General features: G+C 47.9%; 9 protein-coding genes across 9 annotated transcripts; 3 read left to right on the top strand and 6 right to left on the bottom strand.

Moving 5' to 3' along the window:
• Positions 1-2747: 2747 nt before the first annotated feature.
• On the top strand, positions 2748-4587 carry ANOM_006176 (putative amino acid permease; the record flags this gene model as incomplete). The annotated part of the gene is made up of 5 exons (XM_015551433.1): positions 2748-2901; positions 2959-3016; positions 3066-3072; positions 3138-3292; positions 3342-4587. 5 exons carry the CDS (start codon positions 2748-2750, stop codon positions 4585-4587), a joined length of 1620 nt encoding a protein of 539 aa, XP_015405571.1.
• Positions 4588-4722: 135 nt separating this feature from the next.
• On the bottom strand, positions 4723-5118 carry ANOM_006175 (uncharacterized protein; the record flags this gene model as incomplete). Its single annotated transcript, XM_015551432.1, has 1 exon — positions 4723-5118. One exon carries the CDS (start codon positions 5116-5118, stop codon positions 4723-4725), a length of 396 nt encoding a protein of 131 aa, XP_015405564.1.
• A 759-nt stretch (positions 5119-5877) lies between these two features.
• ANOM_006174 (uncharacterized protein) lies at positions 5878-7299 on the bottom strand (the record flags this gene model as incomplete). The annotated part of the gene is made up of 6 exons (XM_015551431.1): positions 5878-6355; positions 6424-6623; positions 6683-6814; positions 6869-6976; positions 7035-7054; positions 7116-7299. The coding sequence occupies 6 exons, from the start codon at positions 7297-7299 to the stop codon at positions 5878-5880; spliced, it is 1122 nt and encodes a 373-aa protein (XP_015405566.1).
• A 1552-nt stretch (positions 7300-8851) lies between these two features.
• ANOM_006173 (acyl transferase) lies at positions 8852-9307 on the top strand (the record flags this gene model as incomplete). The annotated part of the gene is made up of 1 exon (XM_015551430.1): positions 8852-9307. One exon carries the CDS (start codon positions 8852-8854, stop codon positions 9305-9307), a length of 456 nt encoding a protein of 151 aa, XP_015405570.1.
• Positions 9308-9685: 378 nt separating this feature from the next.
• Positions 9686-10744, bottom strand: ANOM_006172 (carbon-nitrogen hydrolase family protein; the record flags this gene model as incomplete). Its single annotated transcript, XM_015551429.1, has 3 exons — positions 9686-10297; positions 10355-10532; positions 10587-10744. The coding sequence occupies 3 exons, from the start codon at positions 10742-10744 to the stop codon at positions 9686-9688; spliced, it is 948 nt and encodes a 315-aa protein (XP_015405565.1).
• A 1083-nt stretch (positions 10745-11827) lies between these two features.
• On the top strand, positions 11828-16799 carry ANOM_006171 (putative ABC transporter; the record flags this gene model as incomplete). Its single annotated transcript, XM_015551428.1, has 4 exons — positions 11828-11961; positions 12018-12510; positions 12580-14211; positions 14247-16799. 4 exons carry the CDS (start codon positions 11828-11830, stop codon positions 16797-16799), a joined length of 4812 nt encoding a protein of 1603 aa, XP_015405568.1.
• A 259-nt stretch (positions 16800-17058) lies between these two features.
• On the bottom strand, positions 17059-19340 carry ANOM_006170 (putative MFS allantoate transporter; the record flags this gene model as incomplete). The annotated part of the gene is made up of 11 exons (XM_015551427.1): positions 17059-17077; positions 17147-17344; positions 17403-17496; positions 17552-17792; positions 17850-17938; positions 17998-18215; positions 18277-18543; positions 18600-18630; positions 18685-18832; positions 18913-19225; positions 19282-19340. 11 exons carry the CDS (start codon positions 19338-19340, stop codon positions 17059-17061), a joined length of 1677 nt encoding a protein of 558 aa, XP_015405569.1.
• Positions 19341-20279: 939 nt separating this feature from the next.
• On the bottom strand, positions 20280-21798 carry ANOM_006169 (HET domain-containing protein; the record flags this gene model as incomplete). Its single annotated transcript, XM_015551426.1, has 3 exons — positions 20280-21037; positions 21115-21205; positions 21265-21798. The coding sequence occupies 3 exons, from the start codon at positions 21796-21798 to the stop codon at positions 20280-20282; spliced, it is 1383 nt and encodes a 460-aa protein (XP_015405561.1).
• Positions 21799-22006: 208 nt separating this feature from the next.
• On the bottom strand, positions 22007-22963 carry ANOM_006168 (mitochondrial 54S ribosomal protein bL19m; the record flags this gene model as incomplete). Its single annotated transcript, XM_015551425.1, has 3 exons — positions 22007-22234; positions 22317-22698; positions 22765-22963. 3 exons carry the CDS (start codon positions 22961-22963, stop codon positions 22111-22113), a joined length of 705 nt encoding a protein of 234 aa, XP_015405560.1. The 3' UTR covers positions 22007-22110.
• Between the last annotated feature and the right edge of the window lie 176 nt (positions 22964-23139).

The following is a 23139-nucleotide window of genomic DNA, read 5'->3' as shown; positions in this document are numbered from 1 at the left end:
CCTCTCGTTCATGGCCGGTAGTCGCGACCTAGCGACGGATTGCGAGCTGACCTCCTAAATTCAATCTGACCATCGAATCCCCCCTTAACTAAAATCCACGCATTCCGTCTCCTGTTTCCACATCGCTAGATGCGCTCCAATGCGGGGAGAGAGGCCCCAATTCCCCCGGTATTTCCAGAATAGGGCCTTTTCTGCACCTCACAATTCATATTATCAGGTCTTCTTTGTCCAATGATCAAACCCCCACGTCAGAGATCTTCGGATCTGCGTGGCGGCCTTGTGAGCAGAAGGTGTTTGTAACCCTGGCTGTATGACGACATGGGTCATTGCTGGGTTGGGGCCCGGCTGTCATTGGTCAGTCCCTCGTTGCAGATGGAGTAGCTGTCCCACGGTTGCATATATTTGTCCCCTTGGAGCCTGTGACTTTTAACCAAAATTATTATGGTCGGCGGCTACTGGAAATTGATCCAGTACACTACCAATGCAACGCGAGGAGGCCCGTTACCCACTTAGCAACGGAGCCCCGAGCGTACTTCTGATTGACGCATGACAATGCAGTTCTTGTTCAATCCGATTGCTTTTTCCTTTGATCGGCTGGTCACCCTACTGCCATCTATGGGTTTCCCCCCCGCAATCGTTGAGCTCTAACTAATATTCTGGAGCTTTGAGTTTCACCTTAGAGATCTCATGCGTGTGCGACAGCATCCAGCGGTGCATAAGCGGCTCATGAACCATTTGTAGAAACATGAAAAAAGCAAACAGATGTTGAACTGCAGGGGTGAACGTTACTGGTTAGGCTTCAATGCCAATGGAGAACATGATAATAACTCATTAGGGCAAATAACAGAGCATGCACCGTTAGTAAAACTAAGTCTGCGGCTCTCTGTACGAATCCGAGGGTTCGGGACATGGATAAGCGTTCCTGACGGTGGGTTCCAGCCACTCAGACGTTGTTGTTTTCCAAGGCGGATCTAAAACTACTCCCTACTACGTACTAACAGTAGTAGTCTGTTGTAAACCTGGCTTTAACCTCACTTTCTTTTACTGCGTTGATTTGGTCCTCGTGATCACAATTGGCAGCCCAGCCTCAAGGCCCCTGGTAAAAAATCTGAAACTACTCATCTTTTGTGTTGGATCAAATTTCCTCCGGAGTCGAGGCACCGGACGAGATTCCTCCGGGAGAGGGCAGGTGCACCGAACAGAAGATGGAAGAATCGTGGCAATGAACAAGCTGGCCAATGGCCCCGACCGAGAGACGACCGGGTGGATTAACCGCTAGAAAACAAACCGCGTTCGGCTAGCCGCAATTAAGCATGGCTCAGGATGAATAGTGAGGCATGTGAGAAATAGAAATTGATTTGGTCTTTTCCCCTTCGGATTCTAGTCCCCGATCTGCAGGCTCCAGTTTCCTCTTCCTTCCGCCAATGATACGCCTGGCTATGCACACACTCCTACTAATGTCATGTAATAAATTGATGATGCTATGACAGGTTTGAAGTATGGTGAGAATGTCGGTGTGATCCGAAAGGCATAATTTATCACAGCCGCGGGTAATTCTTTTCTGGTCGCCGAGGAGAGAGATTCCTTTTTGATATTCCTACATACCTACCAACGATCTCCGAGCTCCTACGTACCAAGTTACTACTGTGTAGTGAACAATACTTACCTGGTAGTTGACTCTAGCACCCTAATAGCTAACAATCTTCAATACAGGGGAAATGACTGAGACCAAACAGGACTGATGCTGGATCTGTGGTGCGGCGTACCATGAAAAACAACATGGTGTTATCTCAAAACGTGTCTCTCTTCCTTGTAAGGAGGATTGAACCTTAACCCAAATTTTACTTTCAATAAGCCAGAACCAAGATCCGAGGAAAGAGTCTTAATTTTCAGAAGCATCCATTCGTCACGACCTCACTCGAAGGGCAAGCAGGATGATGTCGACACACAGAGATTTTCCCCGCTCTCCGCAATACCCCATGAAAAGATTTTCTCTCCCCGCAGCCGACGCCTGACATCGTAAACAAAACATCGTCATCGACTCTATCTACCATTCCTGATACTTCTCCATAGGTGAGATTCATTCTACTGTGTAGCGATCTCCTAATGATCTGCATTGATCACTATTAACTTAACAACATCACCTACTGAGTACAATATGCTGTGGGGCAATCTTCAAGTCCAGGTACATTTATCGCATACCACCACCCCCAGCTGAAACACCTACTACATAGAGGTCATTTATACCCCTCAAACAAGTGGGGTTTAGCTTCGGGACGATCCAAGCTTCATTTGTCAATATAATGGTTGCAGTTTAGTTAGCCCCTTTTGTGGTAACTAGTTATTATTAAAGAGTTTATTACTTCAGCCAGGTGGTGCAGATTGACGCTAATACAGAAGCTTCTCATTCCGATGAGCGCGATACGCGCATGAGAAAACCCCTTGCTGTTTACCCCGTCTTAATGGCTACTGCGTGTGATTCCTTTTTGTCTGTTATAGATATTTTCAAGTTGAGATCGTAGAATGGAAGTTACTATCATGAGCTCTCAGTTTACTACATCGGGAAGGCACTTGGTCGATTGCTTTCAGTCTTCCACGTGCGAATACCATAGTCCTTGAACGTCTTCATTAAATAACAGCCGTGTAGATGTTCAACCTGAGGCTATTCTTACATCGAACACTCATTGATATCTTGATAATCCGAGTTCTTCCGTTCCCTGTCGACACGACTCATTACTAAATGAGAAATGTCATCAGAGCGGCACACTACTGCATCCTTCAGCTTATTATCAACTCCCAACAATGACAGCGAAGTTCAGAGCTGCTCGCCTAGTCGCAGTGAGAGTCAAAGCCTCTTCAATTCCTATGGAGCCGTAAAGCCAAACCAGGTTACTCTGATAGGTTCGTCTACAGATTGCAGCAACCAATGATTCGATAAGAATTGACGTATTGCCGAAGCAATCGGAGGCGCAATCAATACTGGTTTGATGATAGCATCCGGGAATGCGCTTGCAAGGTACAGTATTGTTGACATAGCGTGATAGGTTGTGTTGACAGCTCCTTAGGGCAGGAGTGAGTACCCCAACGTGCTGTTTCCTCTGCGGGTAAATCATTATGTTAATCCATAAACCTGATAGCCTGCATCAGTTCTCATCTCATATACGACTGTGGGTATCTTGGTTTATCACGTCTTATGCGCTCTGGCAGAGGTGGCTTCTCCAGAGCCGTCGACGGTTGCCGATCATGCTGCGAGGCTATGTGACCCATCTCTTGGTTTCACAATAGAGTGGATGTGAGCGAATCGATATCTCTCCTATAGCTCCGCTAAACCCGGAACACAGATACTGGCTGAAGTTTTTGGTGGTCACACCGAACCAATTAACCGCGGCAGCACTGGTAGTGTCATATTGGTTGGATGTTGATATCGTCAATCCAGGCATATGGATAACCGTGTTCATGGTGGTCATACTTGGTGTGAACTACTGGGGTAGTCGATTTATGGGCCAATATGAGTTCATTCTGTCTTCTTTTAAAATCACGGTGGTGGTCGGACTTATGGTCTTTTCCCTGATTTTAGCGCTAGGAGGTGGCCCTGATCACGATAGGAGAGGATTTCGATATTGGAAAAGACCGGGTGCCTTTGCTGGGGATCATACGGCTATTGGGAGACTTCGCGCCATATGCTGGACGATGCCTTCGGCTACCTTTGCATATCTTGGAAGTGAATTGATCGGTATCAGTATTCTACGTACGAAAAATACGCGCAAGGCTGCGCTGCATGCAACCAAGCTAACGTTCTACCGGATACTGGTTATCAACATCGTTACCGTGACCTTCATCGGTATGTTGGTTCCGTTCGACGCCAAGGAGTTGGAATTCGCTAGGGTGAAATCAAGCTCGAGACTGTATACGAGAGCTGCTTTTATAGGAGACAAGCAGCCTGGCGCCTCATCAGCAGCTGCTTTCGTAGTGGCGGTTCAGATAGCCCACATAGCTGTGGTACCGCATATTTTGAATGCGTGTTTCCTTTTATTCATATTATCCGCAGCAAACCATTCCCTCTTTATGGCAACACGGACTCTTTACGGTTTATCCCTCTCACGAAACGCTTTTGCTTTCCTGTCTCGCCTTGACCGTAGGGGGACCCCGGTCTATACTCTCTTCGTATGCTCGGCGATCGCCTCGCTGGCATACCTGAACATTCAGGAAGATTCAAAGTGTCTTTTCAACCACTTTGTGAACTTAGTCACCATGTTCAGCATTCTCACCTGGATCTCGATTCTTGTGGTACACGTTAAGTTCGCAAAGTCTCAAAATACAAAAACTGAGACGAGCCCGCTCGTGTTCAGGGCTCCTTTTGGGGTTGTTGGATCATGGGCTGCCCTAGCCTTCTGTGCATTTTTGACGGTAATGAGGGTGTTTGACACGGTGGACTCTGATGGTGATCCTAATAAAGTTGATTACAAGGCCATCATCACATCATACATGGGAATACCACTGTACTTAATTCTGTTCTTTGGTCATAAAATTTTTAACAGAAACCGAAAGGCTCGGCAGGATGCAGGGTCAATTGAAATGGCGTCCTAGTCGAGCTGAGAGATGAAAGTTGGAGCAAACGTAGGTTTCCGGCAACTGATATAACAGGTATCCCAATAGTTTGACTCAAATTTCAGTCTCATGAAGCCGTAGTTCCTTCTGGGATAGAATGATCAATTTCCACGGCTACACAAGTCCCTCCACCTTTCCCTGCACATACAATTTCCGCTCTTTATACCCACTATCTTTCCCATCTATGATACCTTCTTCCTCCAACCTATCCAGGAAATCCAATACCCAATCCTGACAATTCCACCCATGAATATCACTGCGGACCGGAAGCTCACTAGCGACAGCCTTTAGCCTGCCAGTCTCGGTGTCTTTCACATCAAAGAGGAAGACAAGTTCGTGTAACCCACTCAGACACCGAGCATCTCCGTATTCAGGTTCATAGCGGAATCGACCATCGGAGCCTCGGGCCTGAAGCATGATTTTTTCAGATGCATGAGGTTCATCGATAAAGATAGCCCAGTGTTTGAAGACGCCTTCGTCGGTGATTATGGCGACGTGGACTCCGACCATTGTGGTTTGATTCGGATCGGTCTTTGGGATAAGGTGGTGCTCGCTGAGGGGGTTTTCTGGAGAAATAATTTGTAATGGACTAACCCTAGCATGGGTCGTACTAGAGGAGTCAAGGTATGTATTAGAGGGAACTTGAACAGACAAAGTGTGTCTGTTTGAAGATGATATGAGAAGTTGATATGGGACTCGGGCGCCTGATTTATTGTACTACGACTAGAGCTTGGCCAATAAATTAGTTAATGTATTGAGAATGTTAATTCACATGATACAGTGAAGGGGTTTCTGACTGGACGAGTTAGCGTGAGGCACTCAGGCTCCAGAGACGGTCACCAGAGTATTAACCCCCCCCCCTCTTTTCCCCCTCTTTTCATTCCCCATCCCCAGTGACAAGCTGGGCTTTTAGTGCATCTTATGCTCCTGCTTCCCTTCAGGCTGAAAAGACACGAAAGCTGCTGAAGTGGACAGATTAACTTCAAAATGATATTTTGATATACTAGTACTGTTCCGTCGTATGGTGCCAGTTCGGGTTTTGTGGGGATAAGGAAAGCCAAGGGAGACTCTAGTCTTTTAGACATAGTACTAGCACCTAACACGTATCTAATAATAGTTTGAGGCGGGAAATAAAATCGCTACATCAGAAGCTAGAAAGTATACACTCACAGTATCAAGAACCTCGAGGACAAGATATATTAAACTAAGGATATGGTCGATCTTGTTCGACACTTCTATTGCTCTCCCCCTCCAAATCCACGTGCATATTCACTCGACACCATCCGTTCTGGAAATATACGGACAGGCCGCCTTTTTGCTCTCATCATCACTGGCAGTGCGAGATTCCTCCGTGATGGAGATATGTGTTGTCCGAATGATCCCCCCTGCCTCGAGAATACCCTCGTGTAGGTATTCCATTGATTCAGTACCTTTCTGCTTGTCCCTTCTGTTGTTGTTACTCATCATGTAGGAGGCGCTGCCATAAGCTGACACCCTAGTTCCATAGTTCTCCGAGTATCCACTAGGCTTGGTGGGCGTGGTCTTCACACCCAAGGCACTTTTGATTCTGCGGATGACGCCGGTCTCCTTGATAATCTTAGGAATGCAGGGCAAACAGAAAATGAAAAACCCGCACGTCATCTCAGCCATGGAACAGAGAACCAGGGGAGCCAGACTGTACAGCGGATCGTCTGCATTAGCGTGGATCACCGTCGTGTCCAATCTAAGTGCTGCGGAAGCACACGCCCTGCAGAGTCCTTGATGTTTAGTTTGAGGAGGCAAATGCAGGGTTATAGTGAGGGCCGGGAAACGTACAGCACACCGAGACTAAAGACGAACGAAACGCCCAGCCTCTTCCTCCACGTCATTTTCAACGTCCAAATAACAGGCTGTGGCAGCAGCAGCATGATCGCGTCGCATGTCAGATGGACGCTGGCTGATGCGAGTTGGATTTTGTACAGGTCGACGCATTTCCCCGGAACGGTGAGGTCATAGATGGCTCTGTGAGGGATGCACTGGAGATTCAAGCTAGTATTATGCCGACGCCCGCGATGACCTGGATACAGATTGTGACCATGCATCCCCACCAGAAGGCAGTGCGAGATCTCAAGCCCTGAGGGGCTAGCAGTCGACACCACTCCACAAGAATGGCTATCTTGAGGAGCGGAAGGATAAATGAGTAACAGACGCCAAAGACAAAGACATACTATGTACGAGTCAGATGCTGAACTCCGGGGAACCCAGGGCTGAAGCCACCTACATAATTGGTAAGTATGAAATCGCGGCAGCGGACATCCCATTGGTGAACGAAATAGCCAGGCTTCCTGACCATGGCAAACGCTGTATAGCCAGGTCCCCAGTAGCACCCCTAGAGATTGCATTATCAGACTCTCGCTTTATTACTTTTGGTCATAGGGGGGACGAACATATGCAAGCACGGCCAGTACTGTGGTGAAAGTAACGTCAGCATCTAGGTACGGAGGGCATCAGGGTACGCAAGGGCTCACTTTCTTCAATTCGTATCTTTTTCAACAGATAAACCCTGGCATAAATACGCATCAAAAAGCAAATCGTGGTGACTGTGACGCATGCAACGAGGATGCCCAAGGCAAATGCATTTCTATTCGTTGGATTGTCAAAGTTTGGCGTAATTCCATCTGGCGGCGGATAAGCAGGCTCGTCCAGGTCCATAGCGATTGAAGCAAGCACCTTATGAAGATGTCAAACAGATTCCAAGTAGAATTACAACAGCTGCCCCATATAATGCTCCTCCAAACTACAGTTGTCTTCCGTAGTTTTGATTCTATGTCAAGCTCCGCTCTGTTTACAAAGGGGTAGCCTTTTATCTACAGCTTTCAAGGAGCACCGTGCTGCCTTTGTCTTCTACATCTGGGGTGAACATTTGGAGATTGTTCGAATATGCCCTAGGTTTGATTTGTGGCAGATGATAGTAGAGTAAACTGCATTATTTGGGCGCCACCAGCGTGAAGCTGCCGCACCTGCAGTTCCCCCTAATAGCATATCCTACAAAGAAGAGCCATCTTGATGGGACAGCCCCCTTTTAGACTGCAAAAAGTAGCCCCCTAATGGTTCCTATTGAAGTATAGAGTTATCCAACAGACAATGCGCAGAGGATATTATGTGTCATTAACTTTCCCCTGGAGCCTCACATGCCGAGTAAAGTTTCGGCACTCGCTATGCAACAAAGCCCTGCGGAGAGTTTTATATGCTAAAGAGATACGCTAGTCAGCCGTGTCGGCTTGGCTATGAAGTGTCCCGTTCGGATCCTAAGAGTATCCTCCCAATTTCTTTGACAGGTCAAAAGTTTTATCAAAGAGAATGAGCCTTGCCGCAATTAGGGGTAGCCTTCGAGGCTCCTGCTCCTTTCTACGGAGAAAGCACATATACCTAGATAGGTATCCTTCACAGTGCCCGCTTGCAGTTGAAGAAAAGGACCGCCATCCCTGTGATGACTTGTTACCTCGCCTATCTAGAGAGTAATAATCGTCGTCGATGCTGCGGGCCCTGGAGAGCCGACTACCAATGCTTCAGGCACCCCACCAAGACTACTCGTGGCAGTGCCGATTGACAGTGCGTATATGACGTGTCTGTCTTGATATGTAGGATGGTCCGACTATTGATTCATACTGTACCACGATGTCAGACCTTACGTTAACCTGCTCTCAGGCCTCGGTGCCAGCAGGATGCTTGCTAACCCATATCATATGACGGTGGCGGCCTTGTACCTTACTTATACTCCCTGCTTACACCTTTCAATTCCGACCCCCGTACTGAAATAACTTACTGCTTCTTCTTTCCCACCGTCTTTAGGCTACACGCTTACATCTCTGACAAGGCAGGAGATCTTTCACTTACATCCGTTTGGATGGGAGGATGATCCAGATGTGGAAAGATTCAAAGTTTCCACCTTCGACTACTTGACAGCCTGCACGTATAACAACTATGCTTTGTTCTTCATAGATGATGCCGATAAACCCAAGGCGGTCAATTTGCTAAAGGCAGGCCTCAAGCGTACTCTTAATCAAGCACGACACCTTTGCGGGACCATTGAGAAGGATCCCACGGGAGGCCATCCGTTCATGAAGAGAAAGAATAGTACGGCCCGATTCTTCGTCCAATGGCTGGACTCTCCCGGAGAAAACTACCTGTCCTGTGAGGAGATACAAAAGTCCCACTTCAGCACCACCACGCTGGGCGACCTCGACCTCTGGAGTGTTTCTCCATGACTTATGGTGAGAAGCCAGAAGCCCATCCTGATGGCAGCCCGGTAGTGGCGGCTTATAAGGCCAACTTTGTACCACCACTACGCCAACGACGTCATGGGTTGGGCTGGCCTGCCATTCTCAACCAGACACCATTCCCCACTTGGGACTTAGCATGCCTAGATCGCTCGCGCATCACCAAGCAAAAAGTGCCTGAAGAATCAAAAGTAGATGGGCCAGCTTCGCCGGAGCGTCATCCAGATCATACAGCAGCTGTATCACTTCTTTTCCATCTCCCGAAGAGCAAGGCAACTGAACTGAAGCAGCTGGCAACGCCCAGCGATGGCTCGTGGATCTCAGCCTATGACGCTTTCTCAGCTTTCATCTGGCGTACACTTTCGCGACTCCGTGCCCCGGTCTTCAAGCCTGACATGTCATCCAACATATTCTGGGCCGAGAAGGTTAGTGGGTTATAATGAGGTCTGAGTAGCTCAAGTATATGCAAGTGATGCCTCCTTGGGTAATAGGCTTTATACATTATCTGAACAATAGTCTGAGCAATGATATACTATCCTTAATCAGCTGGCAGTTCAAGCAATCTAATGTATGCGAACAGTCCGATATACACGACTAGGCAGGCAAGTAGTATAACCATGAAAGGCCTTTCGCTAGCCCCAGTCTTCGAGGGTGCCACTTACTAGTATGTAGTATTGCTTCTAAAAGATATTTCTCAAATAGAACAGTATGCATGAGCCATTGCATAGTTAGTACCAGCTTCTACAATCTGTCGTGACATTGACGCTAGTACTTTCTTTATAAATATAGGATCAATTTGATATTTTAGCAGTTAGATACTAGTTGAAGTGAATAGGAGCTGCAGCTTCAGTCGTGACCCGCAGACTTAAAAGATCAGGACGAGAGTAATGTCCAAGAATGTCGAGGTTCTGCTTCGCCTTGATCCGATCTTTCAGATCGATATCTGCATACACGATCGCCTCCACTCCCGGATCCAATGGTTCCGTCAATGGAGCTCCATCAGGGCCAAATATCACCGTAAGACCTCCTCCGGGAAGCTTCATCCAGTCCAAGTCCGGCAACTTGGACTTGATCTTCCCTTCCGGCGTCTGTATTTGAGTGCAAACAAGAACAAAGCAAGCACCCTCCATGGCCAGAACCTGACTGAATCGGCTACTTGCTTCGTCAGAAGTATGGTATGTCCAAGATGGAACGTTCCACATGCAAGGCCAGCTTGCGACATGGATGTCAACGTTTTGAGAATACTCGTAATACCGCAGAAGCGGTTGGGTATGCTCCCAACAATTGAGCCCCCCAATATTTCCAAAAGCACTGGGTGCCACCGTTTTGAGGGAGTCTGCTTGCCCTTCTCCCCAGTAACTTCTCTCGACATGAGTCGGCTTGACTTTACGTCGGTGGTGGACAATAGTACCGGTAGGGTCAATAAATGACTAGAGGGTCTATTGTTAGAAAGCATGAGCATGGGGAGCGATCTGTGGTAAGAATACCTGGGCAATGTACAACGACCCTCGATATCGTTCACTGTATCCCAGAACTATAAACACACCCGCTTCACGGACAGCAACCTTGATGCGCTCCATCTCCTCTGATTCCCTCTCCAGGGAGTTTTCGAAGTATTCATTCATGAAGGACACATTCTCAATGGCCGAGTTGGCCCAAATGCTCCTTGTCCGTAGCTGATTAATAGAGAGTTCTGTGGAAGCTTGTTCTGTTGCTCACCATGGATACCCTGGGATGAATACCTCAGGAAAACCGACCACGTTTGCGCCATTGTTGGCGGCGTCCTTGATCAGGGAGATGACCTTGGAAACCCCGCCCTGTAGGTCATTCCACACCGGTTCGGCTTGAACCGCAGCAACCTTGACCTTAGAAGACATTTTGTAGTGGTGAAGGTAGTATTCTCAGTGTTGAAGACAAGCCTTGAAGTGAAGATGACAGAAGCGAAAACAAGCTCAAAGCCGGGCGATATAATCTGTTATTAATTCTAGAGACGCAAGCTCGTATCCCGCTTCGAGGTTACATCTAGGTGGGATAACGTGTCAATCAATAGTCAGCATCCTTGCATATAGTATGCATGTCGGAGCCACGAATCTCACCTGAAATAGACTCGTCATCGTTCCAGTGTCAGGAAACAATGGTTTGCCAATCACATGAGAAGTTGAAATCTACTTAACACCACCATCTATCCATCTAGTAACTACTAATTGATCACCCTCCTGTCATGTCTGAAGAAGTTTAACCTTAAAGGTAGCTAAGGCAATACATAAGTTGACTGCATTTGGGCAATCGTATGAGAGGTATACTGCAGGGTCAATGTTGGTATGTCGACTGATGTTGACCCATGGCCTACCTTGAGTAGTACCTCTATCATGATTATCATGATTTGATATTTACAGTTCATAACACATAAATAAATATACTATATGCTTCTGTTTCGTATCAATCAACAGTCAACCAGCTTCAACGGCTTGTAGAAGCCATGCGAGCAAGAACTGATAATTTATCCACCTTGTTTAAAGAGATTCCATACAGCCCACATCACATCAAACAGACCGTGCATTTTAACCATAGGCTCAAATGACATAGCATCGAAATCTCCTCATGCGATGCGCCAATCAATACTGATTCGGCCACAGCCCCGAAGGAAGCGGGGCGTTTGAGCGATGGTCTCTGGGCGCCAACCCCAGTCGGGAATTATCGTCTTGGTTGCACTTAGCGAGTCAAGAGAAGTGATGGGGATATGGGATATCACCCGGCTTGGCGCCTCGTTTAACAGAAAGGATATGTTGCCAATGCTTGGGTGGATAAGCGCGATCAGAATGATATCAAATATGTCGACCTAAAGCTGTGTCAAACTAGCCGTTGTTATATTACCCCTTGTTTCCCCCTCCCCCCTTAGGAGCCTCTCGAGCCTCGGGACGAACTGTCGAGTGTTCGGTTTTGTCTCCTCTCAGGCGACAATGGCGAACTTGAAGCTCTTCTTTAGGCAGATTTGGACGTTAACTCTGAAAAATCTCCTGCTCGTCCTCGTTCGCCCGGTTTTTACAACCGTTCTCAGGGCTCTCGTTTTGCCGGTAATTTTTACCGCGTTCATGTGAGTTATTCCATCTCCATGAAAAGGCAAAAGTGGTAGGTCTAATAGGGGTCTAGATCGTATGCGCGAAACCTGTTTATTGAGCCAGCTACTTATGGAATTGGTGACCCAACCCCCTTACAGCCTTTGTCAGACAGTCTGCATGCTATAACTGGTGGACGAGATAAGCTGGTGTTCGTTCATAATGGCCTCCTTGGCGGCCCTATCGAGAAAGTGATAGACTCAGTCACAAATTCTATACAACCCAACCAAGATCAAGTATACCCGCGCTTATTGTCGTCTGAAAATGAGCTGCAGGAATTATGTCGAACGTCCCTCAGTGGAGTATCCACTTGTATAGCAGCTGCGGTGTTTTATTCTTCTCCAACGGAAGGCCCATATGGGATATGGAATTACTCCATCAGAACAGATGCGGCCCTAGGAGCCGGTATCCATGTTGATAATCATAAAAATGACCAGGAGATCTATCTTCTTCCCTTTCAACACTCTATTGACCGAGCCATAGCTCAGGCCAATACATCTACTGATCAAAATGCGCTACCTAACGAGGTGATTACATTCTATGAGTGGATCGCCCACACCCACTCACTACCTTAGGCTTGACTGACAGACCTATAGATCATGGAGTACCCTTTTACATCATTGACTCAGGAGGAACGTCGGGACGAAATCCGGGTCAATTATATGGGTGCAGTTATCAACATCATGGCCATCGCCATTTTCATCGGCATCGTGGGAGTGACCTACCAGCTAACTGGCTTAGTTGCGATGGAACGTGAACTGGGAATGAGTCAGCTGATAGACTGTATGATGCCAAATGAGTCCAGATGGCAATCACAAGCAGCCCGGTTTATCGCAGCACACCTGGCACTGGACATGGTATATGGCATAGGGTGGATTATCATGGGCGCCATCTTGAAATACGGAATCTACAGCAGAACATCCGCCGGGATTACTATAGTCTATAACATCCTGGAGGGGCTCGCTTTGTCGTCCTTTTCCATCTTTGGAGCATCCTTCTTCAAGAGAGCACAGCTCAGTGGAATTTCCGTCGTTATAGCTTGTTTACTCCTCGGTGTCATAGCCCAGATGGTCCCTGCGAGGACCAATGGTGCTGTTGTCATACTTGGTCTTCTATTCCCGCCAATGAACTATGTCTACTTTCTCATTTTCATGGCTCGATGGGAAAGGCAAGGCCTAGCCACTGATCTTGTGCATGCAGCTCCTGAAAATCCTTGGTCACTTCCCGGAATCGCCCTGTGGATACTCCTTATTATCCAAATACTCGTGTATCCGTTGCTCGCGGCTATGGTGGAGCGCATACTGTATAGTACGGCATCAAAGGGCCGAAAGGCCACAAGCACTGCCACCTCGACGAATGCACTCGGATTACAAAATTTCACAAAATCCTACAAACCAGGATGGTTTTACAGAAATATCGCTACACGATTTGGCAGTACCCGTCAGTCTGTTCTGGCAGTGAATGATTTGAGCATGGATGTCAAAAAGGGACAAATCATGGTCCTTCTTGGGGCTAACGGATCAGGAAAGTCTACTACCTTAGATGCTATCGCTGGTCTAACAAAAATCTCCGCTGGGGAGATCAACATAGACTATGGGGCAGAAGGTGGTAGATTTGGTCTCTGTCCGCAGAAAAATGTACTCTGGGATACCCTAACTGTTAAAGAGCATGTCAAGATCTTCAACAGGCTCAAGGCCACTGAAAAGGTTGATACTGAGCACCAACTCTTAGAGCTTTTGCATGATTGTGACCTTGATAAGAAAGTCAAGTCATATACGAGAACCCTTTCCGGTGGACAAAAGCGAAAGGTTCAGTTAGCAATGATGTTCACTGGTGCTTCCTCCGTTTGCTGTGTAGACGAGGTTTCATCTGGTCTTGACCCAATCTCGAGAAGGAAAATATGGGATATTCTTTTAGCTGAGAGAGGCTCCCGCACTATATTGCTAACCACTCACTTCTTGGATGAGGCGGACCTTCTTGCCGATCACATTGCCATTCTGTCCAAGGGCGTGCTCAAGGCGCAGGGATCGAGCGTGGAATTGAAGCATCGGCTTGGCTCAGGATATCGTATCCATGTTTTGAACATGCCGGGGGCAGCATTGAGCCATGTGTTCCATGATATCCCCCAAGAAACCCACTTTGAAGAAACTGTGTATACCGTTCCGACTTCTGCAGAAGCAGCCTCTTTGATTTCTAGGCTTGAACAAGAGGGTGTCACGGAATACCGCGTAAGCGTCCTACAATTGAAGACGTTTTTCTGAAGGTGGCTGGAGAGCTGGACTCCCAGAAGTCTCGGGACACTGTCGTGGAAAATGCCCAGGCTGAAACGCAGCCTCCAGAAAAGCAAGGCAAGGAAGACGTACATCAAGAATTGCAACTCCTTACGGGCCAACGCATCAGTATGGCCCTCCAGGCGTGGTATCTCTTCCGTAAAAGAGCTACCATCCTACGCCGGAATCCTCTTCCGTACGTCGCAGCCTTGCTTATCCCTGTTATTGCAGCTGGTCTGGTTACGCTCTTCTTAAAAGATGTTACATTAGCCGGCTGTAGTGCGGGAAGCACAATAAGGGTGCCAAAGCCTCAATCCCTACAATCCCTACAATCCCTAGATGATTTTCAGATCGTACTCGGCCCCTCTAGCAGGGTCTCAAACGCCACTTTGGAGAGCTTTGTTAGCTCATTATCTGGCTCTGGAGAAGCTATAACAAGGACCCCTGAAACTTATTTCCATGTGGTGGACAGCCTTTCTGAATTCGAAGACTATATCAAACACAACTTTCACAATGTCACCCCGGGTGGGTTTTACCTCGGAGATGCATCATCCAGTCCTACCCTTGCCTGGAAAGGCGACAACGGTGATTTCCCTCTAGCAGCTGTCATACAAAATATCTTCCACCGTCTACTTACCGATATGCCTATCAATCTCCAATTTCAGTACTTTGGCATCCCGTTGCAGCCCAACGCCGGTAAAATTCTCCAGCTTATTATCTACTTTGGTCTAGCTATGTCGGTCTACCCAGCTCTGTTCGCCTTGTATCCGACTGTAGAGCGACTGAGGAATGTCAGAGCGCTTCACTTCAGTAACGGTGTCAGAGGCGCATCCCTTTGGCTCGCATACGTCGGCTTCGACTTCAGCATTGTCGTTATCACCAGTGTTCTCGCCATCATTATCTTTAGAGCCGTATCTGATGTCTGGTATAATCCAGGATACCTTTTTGTGGTCTTCTTCTTATATGGACTTTGCTCCACTTTGCTATCGTACTTCGTCTCCCTGTTCTCAAGATCCCAACTTGCAGCCTTTGCAGTCGCGGCCGGCAGTCAGTGCGTCCTGTTCCTCATATATCTCATCGCCTACATGTGCATTCAGACCTACTCGCCCACGGACAAAACGAAGTCTTATATCAACATCGCTCATTTCACGATTGGTCTAATCTCGCCTTCCGGAAACCTCCTTCGTGCTCTCTTCGTGGCCCTGAATGTATTCTCCATACTATGCCGGGGAAGGGAAGTTGCCTCCTACCCAGGAGAAATCACTCTCTACGGCGGGCCCATTCTCTACCTTATTGTCCAGTCTTTCATTCTCTTCGGTTTACTCCTATGGTTCGATGGGGGCTCCATCCTTTCACTATTACGTTCCAAATCCAAACCCAACGACGAAGAAGAGAAATACGCATTAGACAAAGACACCAACCCCGAGAAGTCACAATCCACAAACCCAAATCCAAACAACGGGCTCCGCGTCCGCCATCTCACGAAAGCCTTCCACAAATTCACCGCAGTAGAAGACATCACCTTCAGCGTCAGCAAAGGCGAAGTATTCGCCCTTCTGGGCCCCAACGGCGCCGGCAAAACAACAACCATCTCTCTCATACGAGGTGACACCCCACCCTCCCGAAATGGAGGCGACATATTTGTCGACAACATCTCCGTCCTGCGACACCGTGCTTCCGCCCGATCTCACCTCGGCGTCTGTCCCCAGTTCGACGCAATGGATCAAATGACCGTTCTAGAACACCTCACCTTCTATGCCCGCATCCGCGGCGTCCCCGATGTGCCCCACAACGTGAACGAGGTCATCCGAGCCGTCGGCCTAACACCCTTCAAACACCGCATGGCGCTTACTCTATCCGGCGGAAACAAACGCAAGCTGTCCCTCGGCATTGCCTTGATGGGTAACCCTACTGTTTTACTACTCGATGAGCCGTCGTCTGGTATGGACGCCGCGTCGAAAAGAGTCATGTGGAAGACCCTCGCTGCTGTTGCTTCTGGACGCTCGATTGTCCTCACCACTCATTCTATGGAGGAGGCCGATGCCCTCGCTCATCGGGCGGGTATCATGGCGAAGCGCATGTTGGCTCTCGGTACCACGGATTCCCTGCGCTCAAATTACGGGAATAGATACCATGTTCATTTGGTACATCGCCTGGCTCCACATACGAGTGAAGAGGATATGCAACGGATCCGCACGTGGGTTGGTCAGAACCTCCTTGGAGCTGTTATTGAGGAGAAGACGTATCATGGTCAGCTACGTTTTACGGTGCCTGCTACTGGGTCGGAGTCGACGGAGTCCGATGATTATGACGGTGATACCATGTCGCCATCCGAAGTCGATATGGACACCATCAAGGGAGGAAGGGACACCGGCAATAATAGCATCGTCAAGCTCTTTTCGCATCTTGAGGAGAGTAAGGAGGAGCTTGGGGTACAGTTCTATTCTGTTAGTCAGACGACGCTGGATCAGGTGTTTTTGACTATTGTTGGGCAGCATAATATTGCGGAGGAAGGTTCTGGTCAAATATCCTCGGCGAAGGAATAGGTTTCTCTCTTTTTACTTTTTCTTTCCTTGTATTTCCTTCTGCTCTTCTTTTTTATTCGGTTGGTTTATCTTCCCTGTGCATATATTGGTGTATATATTCCCTTTTTGTGGGATTATAAGACATTGTTTGATCTCAAAATGGGTGGATGTATGTCCGTTACTTATTTCATTGGACTGGCTAACACATAACTGCTTACTCCTTTATATTCGTTGCCATATCATTGATATCATGGCGCATTATTTACAGAATATAACCATGCTAATAAATGTACCGGAAACTGTAAAGTAGACACGTTAGCATAAACACCGCACACAGTCAACACGATAAAACGAGAAAAAAAACATACTTCAAGTTCTCCCTATCCGTCAGATCCAAGAAAGCAGTCGCATCCAGATCTCTACCTTCCAGCCCACCTTCCATCTGAGACTGTATCTTATCCCTCTTTCTATTCTCCCAGCGAAGCAGAAGACCCAAGATACTGATGAGGACAGCTTCAATAAGATGCGAAACGATCATGGACCAGATGCCGAGCTCGTAGGTTGGTCTGGTTGAATGACCGGGTTAGCATCGGATGTAGAGACTCCACGATTGGGCTCACTCACTTCTGGCTCTCCTTGTAGAAGAATGGACCGGCGATGTTTCCGGTGCAGTACCCCAGGAAGAGGACTGCGTTTGTGACTACTTTCTTTGTGTGGCCTGGAATGATTGTAGTTAGTTGGGTGAATAGGGTGGAATTTCTAGGATGCCGTACCAGCTGTGTTTGCGACTTGCATACTCAGGACCAGAACGAAGGCTGCGTTGTATGGGCCTGTTAAGTAATAGCAGATTAGTCGGCCGACTTGTTGATCTGTCGGGACGAAGCGTAGGCCGAATGCCCCTGCTATATTTGGTAAGAGGAAGATTAGGATGAAGACGCAGCGTCTGTTCTCGAAGCGGTCGTTGAGATATACGCAGGCTAGAATGGAGAGTGCGATCAGGGCTCCGTAGGGTATCTGGATGATGAAGTTGAGCTTTTGCTATAGTTTGGCGTCGTCAGTGTGGCTGCTTACCTGCATCAAGGTAGTTACTAGGGTAGAAAACCCGAAACCTTTAATGATTATGGTTCCAAAATTAGATATGCCGCCGTTCGGAATATTGCCTGGATAAGCGGCCGTATAAGCTATGATAATCATACATTCAAGGGAGAGGGTTTTGTACAAACTAGACCGAGGGCGAAGAAGAAATATATCTTGTAGTCTAGGAACGCTTCGAGAATCTGGTAAGGCTTGAGATGCTTGTTTTCGACACCGGTCTGATTATCTCGTATTCTCGCCACTGCGATTCGACGCTCCCTTTGGGTGAGGCCTGGTGCCGAGACCGGTGAATCAGGGAGGAAGATGAACATGACGATTCCCCAGGCTGAGCAAAGTGCGCCACTAGACGGCATCTTCATCTTAGAGAGTATTTCAATGGTAATCAAACGAAAGGGTTGCTTACATCACAATAAATTCGTACTTCCACGATGGAAGTGCACCTCTGATATGACCGATTCCATAGCCTAATAGACCGCCGAGAGCAATTCCAAGCCCGTTGGCCGTATACCATAAACCAATACGGACAGGTTGTTCGCGTCGTGTATACCACATACTAGTGATGAGCATAAACGCAGGATCTGCACAAGCTTCTGCGGCTCCTCCCAGCGCTCGAAGCACAGCAAGTGTAGCGAAATTGTGACACGCGGCTTGGATCATCAGGAAAACACCCCTATGGGCTGTTAGATGGTCGTCTGGCTATATTATGGCAAAGAGTAAGAAACGTACCACATGAAGATATTCGCTCCAAGGTATTTTCCTAAGACAGGTCAGTTAGATCATGTTCTATACGCCATTGCAGTTAAGAAAATACCTATAGGCAATCTTTGCATCAGGAAGTTTGTCGGGAACGCCCAGGCAAGGAATCCAAAGTAGAAAATACTACTGAGCCAACTATACTGTGTCCCGTGAAGGTTAAGGTCTTCATTGATCCCAAAGATTGCCGCATAGCTCAATGTGGTCTGCAAATGCATACAGTTATGTGTTAGCCGGTCCAATGAAATAAGTACTAGTACGCACGTTGAAGACGATCCTTAATTACCTTATCAATATAGAAGAAGGCGTAGCAAACTGCTAGATACGGTAATATCATAAAGTCAATTTTCCAGAGCAGTTTGCGTGCCTCAACTGGATCCACGGGTTCCTGAAGTTCCTCATCGTTAAACAGGGCCATGGCGGTGTCGCCATCTTTTGGTTCTGGTGCTTTCAAGCCTGCCACGATATGTGTGTTCTCACTGTGAATAAATGTAGGTGCTTCTGCCGAGTCAATCATGGAGCCCTTTCCAGGCTCCAGCTCAGGGTTGCCGGTCATCTTGGTGACCGTTTCTTTCTTCTTCGCGTGCGAGCCAGCAAAGCTGTCAGTTTCTAGTTCGACGCAAATACAGACCTCAGGGAAACGCTGTGTCAGGACGGGGAGGGGTCATCGTTGTTTTTATGGAGACCCAAGCCTGATGTCAGGTCATCAAGCATGGTCACTGACGACGAAGCTTAATCTACCCTCAAATCCAGTTGTATCCGCAACGAAACGAACAACTCCAGTTTCGTCGTTATGGACTGGCTGGGGCAGGTTCTCTATCCCCACGCAGACCCACCGCGGTGGACGGGAGCTCCATCTGGGGTTTAGCAATATGCGGGGAACTGACCCGTTGATCCATCGAGTCTCGAAGTAAGCCCGAGGTCGCACTATAAACGTGGGGGTTTGCACACCTTCTAAGACCGCTCGGAGTAAGGCCGTGCGATCGTATACTAGGCGAAGCTGTTCTGTTACGACACGATTGGGTAATGCAAAAAGAGTTCGGACAAAAGACCGAAAAAAAGAGACAAAAAGCTCATGAGGAACAATAGGTGGAAAATTCACGACCGTGTGCCGATCCTGCCGAATAAAGAAGTTGGGGAAGAATTGGAAAGGTTGGGGTATAAAGTATTGACTCCAAGATTTCTGGATAGCTATGGTGGATGCACCATATTCTCTTGAGAAGGAATTGATGAAGAGTGTTCATGTGGCTGATTTACCGGCCCAATACGAGCCTGATTAGATCCTGCAGGAAACTCTTGCAAATCGATGGGCTCTGTGCAAATCGGAGAATTTATGGGATATGGCCTCTAGCATAAAGGAGAATAACCTCGGTTCACGCATCCATGTCACTTTGCTAAATCCCATCTTGTCGGATTCTTTTTAGATCAATGTAGTAGTCCTGCGCTTCTAAAGGTGTGTCTTGCAGTATATAAGCGCGAGAATGCCCAAGCATTTCATCTGCAAAGCTTCTTGCATTGTTGCACAGGACACTTATCCATGTTCATCTAATAGATTGTGGAGTGGCCCTAATGCTTCGTAATGGCATGGCTGACACATTATCACTCTCTTTGCTTGGTCCGATTCGGTTTTCAGAGTCCCTGGTATCAAGCCATTTACCATGGTGCTGTTGTAACTGCATCATGCTGGTTTGGATGGTCTGAGGGTCGGCTCCAGTTCCAGATGAGCAAAAGCCCCTGAAGACAGTCGTATTTTGATTCCCGTCCCATGTCGTCAAGGGGGTCTGGATGATCTGATGGTAAAGAAACTTCTCGAAAGGTTTCACCATTTTCGACATATAGAGGAGTTACTCCTATTATGATGATATTAAAATAGTCTTTGAATGGCCTGACAATGCTCGGCTTGGATGCCCCTTGTATGAAACAGACAATATCCCCAGGCTTGACGGCCTGTGCTGAGACCCGCACGGTCCATTTAACAGTGCCTCGTTCGACGTAATGACTACAGTGACTTCTCGAATCCTTGATGCGCTGAAGCGATTGCATCGAGTTGATCAAGTCAATGTGCACATGCTGTCTGTCAAATCGAGATTTGTCTCCGTACGCTGCAGATACCCTCCCTAGGCTATAGCCCATACCCTTGATCAACGCTAACTCTTTATCGGGCCAAGTTTCGATCGATACCCTTTGAGACAGAACATGCCTAATGATTCGCTGGAAGAGGAGTTCCCAAGGGACCTCATAGTGAGGCAACAAGCCCGCTGCCTCTAGGTTTTCGCAGCACATACCAAGAAGGGCAAACACTTTATCATGGCGTATGGTGGCCTTGTGGGAATGGTACATATCAAGTAACTCGCCCAGAGGGCGTCTCCTCTCGTGCAGTACACTTTGACCCGGACGGAATATTGCTCTTCCTAAGAGATAAGTGACTGGGCGTACGGAATTGATCAAACTCTGCAGCTCGGACATCTGTTGTTAAAGTCCTCTATACCGCGCAAACCCGAGGAAAATGCATAGCCATTCATCTCCATAGGGCCACATTTGACCAGGACCGACCGAGCAACTCCAACCTCTTGAAGAACCTGTAATGTTGTTAATAAAGCTCCTCCATATATATACCTCACTCAGTGCTTTCCCTTACCCAGACCCGCCGGAACCAAGGGCGTTCCAAGAGTGCTATAAGTGCCGTATCATTGATTTCTTCCAACAGACGCTCGCCTTCCGCAGCGACTTGTAATCTCGCTAGCGTCGAAGTGCTATCATTCTCTTCTTCTCCAAGCCAAACGATAACATTTCTAGCTTGCCCATAAATTCTGGCCATCAATTGAATCTGCCGTTCTTTCTCTATATTGCTTTTCTGGTCGATACATATAGCATCGACCCACAGCAGCCTCGGGAACCGTTGATATCGAAGGCGCGACAGCGCTGCATGTAAGTTTGCCGTGACTTCCAGGGCGTAGCTGTTAACGCATATCGAAGAGGGGTTTTCTGTGGAGCCCCAAACATATGACAGGGCTTCGTAGGCTTGCTCCTCTTGTTCTTTGAGGGGGTGCTCAATGAGCTCACATTCAATTAGAGCAGCCCGGTTTTTATTCGGTAAGAGGCGAAGCACGCGAATGGTATTATGTCCAGGTGGAAGTAGTGTATAATTATAGGCAGACATTTTGTCAAACATTTTTCCGTAGAGAATATCAGGTATACTCCAAACGGACTCTCGTGGAGTAGCAGAATTCGTTGTGCATCCCAAGGCTGATGTTAACGAGAGAGGAACCAACCCCGCCAAAAATCATAAATATAAATCCCGCGCATCAGCACAATATCGAGCAGTGCCGGTGGTTCTTTTATGAATTCTAGTTTCTTCCAAGAACATACCCTATATTGATCTCTATCCAAGGTTACAAGAAATAATAAATCAGTAAACGTCAATGGCCATATACAAGTAATAATACAGTCGCCAAATGCAAAACCCCAAATGAGCAGCGGCCCTTTAACGGCGCCGTTTCTGTCCACGGCCGCGTCCTCCCTGTCCTCTCTGGCCGGAAAGGGCAGACTTCTGTCGGAGGTAGTTCGAAACGATATTCTCAACGCTGCGCATATCGTGTCTGGGTTGTCTGTGGGGTGAAACAAGACATGTTAGCCAAATCAAGCACGGAGAGAACACACAAAACCACCAATAATAAGCCATATACGCACCTCATGTAGTACAACCTGGCTCTTCTCTTCCTCTTCTCTGTCCTCTGTACAATTTCCACGCTCTCAACGTTGGGACTGAAAACCTTCACCCACATCTCAACACCGACCCTGGTAAGCTCATTGCGAAGCAAGAACGTAGTGTCAATGCCGCGAAGACGAATGCTAAGACAGACTCCGGAGAATGGGTCCCCGTTCTTGAAGGTCACGCGCAGAATGTCGCCGACCTTCACACTGCGTGGGTTTCTTCTGTAGTCGAAAAGTGCTTTGCGTTCACCGGTTGGATCAAGAGCTGCAAATTGAGATTCGGTCACTGCTGCCACGGGGTCTTTGCAAACCGAGCGGCTTGAAGGCGGAGCAGGGTAGACTTTGAGCTTCTTGCGGCCTGTTCAGGGGTACATTAGCTATCTGACAGCACCCTCGGGGGTAGATTAAAAGGCGCAAGGAATACCATTGGTGGGCTGATGGCGAGGAGGTATTTGAGAAAGGAACGACTTGGGCAATTTGTTCGGAAGAGGCACGGGCTCTTGTTTCGGAGTGTACGCAGTCGTGATGGATCGGCGTGCGATTTGGGGCGACACCAATGACTGGGGCTTCGCGATAGACCTTAAGCAGCCCAGCTGCCGCAGGATTGGTGAAAAGGTCGCCATGGCTGCGAGGATTGTGGTGCGCTGAGCAGCTGGCAAAGAGAAAGATGCGAGAAACAGATGGACCTCCGAGCGTGAAGTTTGCGGACCGGCAGAATTTCCGCCAAGCCTCGAATTGCCTGTTTGGGTCAGCGTCCAGAACTCGACTCCGGGAACTTTTCTGCCATCGCGGACCAGCT

Source organism: Aspergillus nomiae (assembly GCF_001204775.2).
Source record: "Aspergillus nomiae NRRL 13137 chromosome Unknown contig00196, whole genome shotgun sequence".
Classification (NCBI taxonomy): domain Eukaryota; kingdom Fungi; phylum Ascomycota; class Eurotiomycetes; order Eurotiales; family Aspergillaceae; genus Aspergillus; species Aspergillus nomiae.
Note: the sequence above shows the minus strand (reverse complement) of the source record. Positions and strands in the feature narration are given on the sequence as shown.